The 8,465-nt window shown below is 40.9% G+C and overlaps 1 protein-coding gene across 1 annotated transcript in view; it reads left to right on the forward strand.

The window, feature by feature from the left end:
* Positions 1-6,326, forward strand: part of LOC104147143 (SH3 domain-binding glutamic acid-rich protein) — a 56,866-nt gene extending 50,540 nt beyond the window's left edge. The window contains exons 7-9 of the mRNA XM_068914229.1: positions 3,400-3,429; positions 4,418-4,534; positions 5,819-6,326. Coding sequence (XP_068770330.1) covers positions 3,400-3,429; positions 4,418-4,492 — 105 coding nt within the window. The 3' untranslated portion in view covers positions 4,493-4,534; positions 5,819-6,326. The remainder of the gene's footprint in view (positions 1-3,399; positions 3,430-4,417; positions 4,535-5,818) is intronic.
* Positions 6,327-8,465: the final 2,139 nt, after the last annotated feature.

Consider the following 8,465-nt stretch of genomic DNA (forward strand, 5'->3'; position numbering starts at 1 on the left):
GCAAGTCTCGGGAACTAGGGAAAGTCCCATTTAAAATTTCAAAGTTGATCCTACGTGGCAATGAGGAGAGACACTGTCTTTGGCCCTCAGCGGGAACTGAAATTTATCCTTAAATTGTTTCCAAGCCCTTTCAATGTGTCTCTAAATTTCACCAGCTCATGAATGCCATCGAGTGCCTTTTTCCTCAAAACTTAAGAGAAGCTCTGGATAAAACTGCACTGCATTCCATGGCTGGATTAGGTTACATGCCATTCTGGCTAGCAATCTATTCTAATGTTTTTCAAATGAGAACAGAGTGCTGGAACACGTCTGCAAATGTCTCAAGCAGCTGTGTATGAGAGGCTTTGTAATGACATAATGCAATACCACTGCTATACAACAAACACCTTGCTCCATTTCATGCGGAGTAGGTTGGAGCTAAAAATGGAAAATATATTGTCTTTTGGTTTTACAGCAGAGGAAGGGAAGCTAGGCAAGACAGCATGCTTGAACGAATCTTTGTGCGCTTATTAAGGCATAAAACATGATTAGTCTTATGAAACCTCTCCTTTCACCTGCACAGTCTTCACAATATTGAAATGTTCTTACAAGTATTCTTATGTAAAAGGGGGAGGAAAAGTCTTCCTGAAATGATCTAACTCTGATACTCACCTTCTTCATGCCAGAAGATGAATATTAGCTCCTAGGAGGATGAAAAAGTACTGTTTCTGTTTCTGTCCCACTCGTTGTTAGCGAGGGTACTCAGGACAGCAGGCAATGAAGTACCAGCAAGGCTCCCGGGGACTCACAAAAACCTCTTTTCATCCTTTTCTACCACCCACTTCCCATGTCACATAGGACAAATCATTTCAGTGATGTGGCATCTGTCTACCTTGCCACAGGTCATCCCAGTTATCACTTCTCTTGGGATGTCATGAATCATTCTTTAGAAATTCTGGTATCTTCATTCACTACAGAGAGCATGCAGAGGACTATTTGGATGAGATGAATTACTTTGAGATAGCTACAGTAAGATGAATTCTGCCTTTTGTATCTGTATCTCATTTTTCCTCCTATAAAAGAGAGGCCAGGATTTTATGAATTTATACATTTAAAGACTGTGAGGTTGCCACTGAAGTATCTCCTTTGGATATTAGGCCCTAAAGGATACATCTAGTATCAATACAACATTTTCAGTATTTCCCTCTCTTTCTTAATTCTGCAGCCCAGCAGAGTTATCTTGTTTGGCTGCTTGAGCACCTTGAATAGTTGTTTTCAGTGTATTCTTCCCCACCCGTGTCTTTTTTTCTTCTAGCTTATTAAGAGCTGGTCTCTGCGTATTATGCTCTGAAAAGGTGGCCTTTTTCTCATTGGCCCTCTGTGATTTGCAGCAAAGCTGTTGCATCTTTTGAACTGTAGTCAGGTCCCATTTGGATTGTCAACTCACTCTTTTGAAAAACGCTCAGATCAAAATGCCATAGTTTGCACATCACAGTTTTACATTCTGCTCCTGAATTAATATACTAATGTGAATCAAGTATTGGCAATTTGGCCTTATTTAGCACTCAGTTTCAAACAAACTTAAAAATGACTCTCTGATGTAGGGTGTTACCCAGCCTACTTTTTCTCCAGTGACTCTGCAAGAAAAATGCACGCCCTGTGGAGCAATTCTAGAAGAATCTTGGCAAGGTAAAGATATCTCAGTCTTTGCCAATGAGCATATGACAGATGACAAAATAATCTGTGACAGTCTCAGTTGTGGAGCTGCATAGAGAGGCCTCAGTTTCAGGAGGCTCCTCCTATGCCTCGAGCAGGAATGACAGGCAACGGCCAACGGTATGCACGGAGGCTACAGCCCTCCTCTGCTGCTTCCTCAAGCACTTGCTTGGAGATGCAGAAGTCCAGAAGGTCCAGGCTTTTGTCTCAAGCTGGTATGACTGTGAGGAAGCCAGTGAGAGACCCCAACCCTCTGAAAAACAAATCTCTTAAGCCAACAGCTGTCTCCTGGAAACATCAGGGATAAGTGCATGGTGTGACAGGTTGTTCTTCACACCCCTCCCATTAGACCTGTCAACAGCGTTTCAGGCTGCTCTGGACTCAGCAGCTCTAGCCCCTCATTCACACATGCAGGCAGGAGAGCCCGGAGCAAGTGTTCACATAGAAAGTCACAGATGCTGTAGTAAGTAAGAGGAATAGCTTTCAGCCTATGTCAACAGGGACAGCCACACTAACATTTTTTCATGAATTTTTTTCTCACCTTAAACCTTTCTCCCCTAATCACTTCATCAATCTCATCCTTCACTTCCTCCTAATCCTTTTTCAACTCTAATCCCTATTTTTTGGTGGAGAAGATTGAGGGGCCATTTTACTTGAATATAGTGTCCCTTTCTCTTGCTCTGTCTTTCATTTCTGAGATTTTTGAAGAAGAAACTGTGACCTTCTAGAAAGCTGGCACAGCAGGGGCTCTGATGTTGCTGGTCACTGGATGTGACAGCAATACATTTTCTTTCTTCATACTATCCATTTTTAACTTTAGATTTTAGGTGGGGTGTAGAAACTTATTTAAGTGGTGTCCCAGTTAAATCAGTTTGCAGTACAGACTAGGATCACTTTAAGAACAGGGCCAAATTATCTTAGAACTGTGTTCAGAAATCATCCTGTAATGCAAGTCTATATCCTGTGTCAGCAATTCCCCAGGCCGTATATAAGCTCAGGCACTGCAGCTCCCTTCCCTATCCCATCTCATTCTACGCAAATTCCTAACCGCCTCTGTGTGGTGGCACCATTCCGTCTGCCCCTTCTCTTTGACTTCCTGTGTAAGATTAGCTCTTCTCTCCAATAAGCAGTTTGGTAGTTGACATTCAATTCTATTGCGCTGTACATTTATATTTTCTCTTTTATCTCACTTTATCACTTTTGCTCCATCTACAGTCTAAAGTCAGTTTGCCTTATTTCTTATTCCCCAGTACTGTTGAGCCAAGGCATCTGTTCCAGCCTACAAATCATCAACAGATTAGCAAGTCAAATTCTGAGTGGTGATATACAGCACAGATAGGACTCTGTATAATACCGACTTAACTTTGATTTTGAGGGCCACATAATTAGGAAAAAAACCGCTGGAAAGCCAATCAAAGCCCCAGTCCTAATGCTTTGCTTGTAAATTAAGCGGATTTGATTGGAAGTAACTGAGGAAAAGGGGTTTGTACTCCCTGACTTTATAGCCCTTTTGCAAAGCAGAAGCTTAGCTTAAGTGTGCTTTGTGAGTTTTTCTGGAGGACCGTAGCCCAGAGTAAACCTACTGAATTCCACATAGTTTTCCTAAATTCAGCATTTTAATCTTTGCTGTGTTTTACCTGTATGACCTCTGATATTCTTTGATCTGTCTTTTAACTGTTTTCTTTTGTATCTTCTTTTATGCAGGAAAGCAAGGAAGAACATGCAGCAGCAGGGGTATAGTATATTGCCTGGGCACTTTGATTTCAGCTTTTGTTTGTGTGTATTTAATTCCTTTTCGGTCTCATCTGTTTGCTCAAAAGTTAGCAAATTCTTACTCATGAAACTGCATATACTAGTATTATGTTCTGGTAGGACATTATTGGTCATTTCATAGTCCTATTGTTTGGGAACAAAGATAGGCCTTTCATTATTTAAAACTGTAAATGGAAGAGAAATTGTCTTTCACAAATTCTTTAATAAAATTTGCCAAGAGCTCCCAAGACATGTATGAAAATCAGTAACTGACACCGTGCTGATTACATTTTCAGTGTTCTGAATGTGTAAGAGCCATTTTGACAATTTAGGTAATTAGGTAAAGGATATATTTTCCATGCCAAGATTTGTAAGACCCAGGTGCAAATTCTTATATACTTTTCTCCTTTGCCCGGGCTTGCAAATTTATGCGTTGAATATTTCTCCAGTGTTTTCATTAAAATTACTTGGTTGGCTGAAGGCAGGGGCTTTAAGATTTTTAAACTGTGCCATTCTTCCTTTATGGTAAAGAGAAACAAGAACTTTTGAAACAGAAACATAGCCTTTCTCAATGATCTTTTGAGAGTCTAGTTCCTGTGGCATGAATCTTGACTTGCTTACTGCTAGAAGAAATAATCTAATTCAAAATATTAAGTTCTGTGGCATATTTACATGTATTTTTATAGTCTCATTTTGATCTTGAACATCTGTTTACAGCTTAACCATCCACCTTCTTGTAAATTATCTAAGACAGGGATTCTTATATTCCAGCACCCACCTATTAACTCCATAAGGCTAGAGCCTTGTCATGTTAAGAATAAAAACTCTATACATTACTCCTCTGTTCTACTTCTGTTTTATGCTCTAATAGAATTGACATTTGCTAGAAACATAACAGTTGCAAAAGCAGAGGACTGTTCTTTTTTTCTCAGTTCTTACATGATCTACTGAAATATTTTCTGTAAAAAAGGAAGAAGAAGAAGAAAAGGAGGAAGAGGGAGAAGAAAAGGAAGAGGTGGAAGAGACAGAGGAGCAAGAGTCTTAGTACACTTTCTTATGACACGTTCTTTCTTGAAAAGGTTTTCAGGTAACTATTCAGGTATCCAGCACAGTTTCTAAATGTTCTTAAAGAAACATCGACTTGAAGGCTTTGTACGTATTGATGCTATGTGCAGTAACTGTGAGGAAAAGAGTGGAAAGAACTGACCCAATACCAAAAAAGGGAAGTTTTATGTATTTGACACATAGTGGTTAGTCATAACTATTCGCCTCAAAGAGTCTGTTAGTTTTCCCCATTTCCCTGGAATGAATGAAGCAAAGTTTCCTACATAGTTGTGTCTGTGATCCCTAAAATCCACCACTGCAGACCCCGTGATCCATTCCTCACAGCTCTTACAACCTTTGCCTCCCTGCCAGACTTCTGACCTCTGCTTCAGGACTATTCATTGACATCCCCAGCTCCGTGTTATGTCCCCTAAGTATGGACACAGCAACGTGCAGCACATATTACATGTGTACTGCTTGAACGGGTAGTAAATATGCGCTAATTGCCCACCTGAGAGGCCAAAAAAAGCCATTAGTTGTTAGAGTCATATTACAGCTTCTCCTTCCTATGAGATGAGAATTCCTCTCTCCCTGCTCTTACTCAATCACTAATTTCTCTGAATCATTTCGGAGCTTCATGTCTGAAATAAAGCCTTCTCTCAAATTTGGTTAAAGTTGGCCAGCATTCAAAAAAAAAAAAAAATCAAAGGGGGAAAGGAGAGGAGAGCAAGAGGCAGCATGACACACTATGATCTATTAGTCTGATTGCCTTAGAAACTAGGCCTAAAGTAACCACAGAAACCACAAGAAACCACAGAACAGGAAATATCTGGGGAGCAGAATTTGTGCCTGTCCGGATGCATGAGCATCCAGCATTACTAAAGTTTTGTCAGCATGTGTTTTTAAATTTAGTTTTCAGATTTCCTTCTCCCCACTATGCATTGAAATAGAGATCAAACAATCACTTAATATGGAAAAATTGTTTACCTGCAAGAAACTTGGACCTTCCAGCAGATTTTCCCTTGGGTGGTAGAACTTTCTCCCAGTTGCAGACACAGTGTGACATATTCTTTCTAGAACTAGATGGATTCCCAGCTAATTCTGCCTCCGGAGTAAATGGCCATAGGTTTCAGCAACCATACAGATGCTAATGTGAATAGCAAGTGCCACAGTAGGACAGAAAAGCTGTCTTTTCTTCCATGCTCCCTCTCACAAATCTAGGTTGCTCTGTTGTTGTTGGGAATTAATTCAGCGTAAGTCTGTCTGGTGTTCAGACATGCAAGGTCATGGAAAAAGTGCTAAATTCTGATTTACTTTCTCTTTTCAGGAAGCATAAGCTGGAGCAGTACCACCAGAGAAAATCAAATCACCCTCTCAAACAAACTGTCATTGTCTTTCATGCCTGCACACGTATGAGGATTTAAATATAGCAGAACAAAGACACCACTCTTTCCTGCCTTTGGCCTTTATATATACATATATATATATATATATATATGGTATTACAATTGCTTGTTATATCTGACTGATGATATTTCAGTTGATTGTTATATGTTGGAATAGTATTGTCCATGTCAAATTTTAGATTGTGAACTCCACAGGGCAGGAACTATGTCTTTCTCCATGTTTGTATACTGCCAAGCACATTGCTGCCACTCAGCATGTAACTACACTTTCATAGTGAAGTTGTATTCAGAGAAAAAGAAATTCAGCACTGAAAACTGCAAAGAGGCTTCCTGTATACGAGCTTTGTGAGTTAATTCTCCCTCAGCTGGCTTTTGAAAATGATTGAGATTTCCACTGTACAGGAGTTTAAATAAATGCATTTTGTGTCACATCTGTTCTTGGTCTGCAAAAGCATTAATTTAACCCCAGCAAGCTATGCTAACATCTGTAAAGTTAAGTTTTCTTCGTCATTACAGTTGTAGGTTATACAAAGTCCTTTACCTGTTTTGCATTCCTGCTGAAGTTTCTGCTGTTCTGTCTGCATTTACTTATGTCCTACAAGATGTGCGAGATACACGAGCATACTCTTTTCTCATCAGTCAGGCACAATCAGATCAGGTATGATCAGAAGCTCACACAACATGAGAAAAGAAAATGAGACTTTTTCTCCCCTTTTACCCTATAGATCCAGGGTTAACACATTCATTTCAAATATGGAAAACATAGGTGTTTGTCCCATATGTGTCTCTTGCATCCACCATCTCCAGTCTGCCTACAGAAGGCCCTAGACTGTCAGGATGCGCAATGTTCGTTGAAGGAAAGAGATATCCCAGTCCCTTCTGCTGCAGCTGTTTCAGTATTCATGGATACGTTTGTATTCACTGGGCCAGGGAGAAAAGGAAAATTAATCCACCTTCATGCTCTACCTGCCGGCTAGAAGTTAACCAAGGAGGACGGAGCTTGGATTTCAGTCTCTTGGCCAATTACTTGTTAAGAGATTTATAATGACAGCTTATAGGGGCACGGAGAGGATGAGAAATGCTCATTACCAGAGCAGCTCATAGCTTCATAGATGAAACAGTCTCCAAAGGAACGGCAAGATATATTTAACTCCGCTCAAAAAGAGGCTGGATTCTCAAGTTGTAATCTCCTATACTGTGAGTGAACATTTGGACAATAACGGCGAATTAAATGGAAGAAAAATTTGTGGAAGTTTACTGAACACATGGGTACGTTTTTTGTTCAGGATGCATCCTAAGTTGCAGATTGTCGGGAAGGGATGGATGAGGAGTCAGTGCTGTCTACCCTGTTGCAATACTTGTGGATGACGTTGAGCTCAGAACTGGCAGCTGCAGCTGAGGAAAGGGACCTTGGGGTTGTCACTGACAGCTCTCTGAAATCATCAGCTCAATGTGCAGCAGCAGCCGAAACCCCACAAGATGGTGGGAACCATCACAAAGGTAGCAGATTTTGCTGGTGTATGAAGCCCTGCTGAGGCCACATCTTGAGCGCTGTATGCAGTCTCATGTCTGCGTCTCAGGGAGGGTGTAGGGCACAAGAAAAGATGCAAAGAAAATAGCTAAATAATTTCAGTGCCTTATGAGGAGACTAAAAAAGCTGGTACTCTTCAGTTTGGAGAGGAAGCCAAAGAATTTACAAAAATCTTGAAGGCAGTGGATAAGAGCAATGAGAACTGTCAAAAAATCCTGCAATACTAAAATGAGGACGCACAATCAAATTAGTAGGTCATTTTAAAAGAGACAAAAGAGAATACTTTTTTTACGCTGTGGGTAGTGAAGTTCTGGAATTTGTTGCCACAGGAGGCCGTGGAGACTGACAACATCAGGAGGCTCAGAAAAGTATTAGACAGCTTTAGGGACAAGAGGCTCAGGAGCTGATATGAAAGCTTGGGATGTGTCCACTAACATTCCTAATGCAACGGTTGTGGATGTTGGGGATTGCGAGCAGACAAAATTGAATATAGTGGACAGACCCACGTGCTGTCCATGAATAGCATTGCCTATTGCCATTTTCAAAGACATAGTAATGGGCTAGGTGAGCTCTTGATCTGACCCATTTCTTATGTTCCTGTAGGTGATTATTGCTCCCTGGGAAAATGCTCCTCATCTCACTGGCAGCCAATTTGGAGTGGCAGTCACAGCCGCAGTAATTCTGAGAGAAAGGCTAGACTTTCAGGGACAGGAGAGATAATAGGAAAGCCAAACTGTTAATCACTTTGGAAACGCAATAAATGCAACGCACTGAGCATGTGCTGTGTGTCATCCTGCGTGGTCATAGTAGCCCTGATACGCTCTTGAGCTGTCGAGGTTTAGTAGTGCCAATGTGCCATAGGCCCTGCTTTTCCCCTTGCTGAACTACAGCCCAAAGAGCTTGAGTGTACTTGGTTAATCAGGCAGGTCCAGAGGCGTTAGACTTGAAACAGAAGCACCACACCTTGCATACTCAGATATTACTTGTTAAGGCAGAAATATGGCAACCATGTTCTCAAGAGGGCATAATCTGGAAAG

The sequence above is a fragment of the Struthio camelus genome, chromosome 1, assembly GCF_040807025.1.
Source record: "Struthio camelus isolate bStrCam1 chromosome 1, bStrCam1.hap1, whole genome shotgun sequence".
Taxonomy (NCBI): domain Eukaryota; kingdom Metazoa; phylum Chordata; class Aves; order Struthioniformes; family Struthionidae; genus Struthio; species Struthio camelus.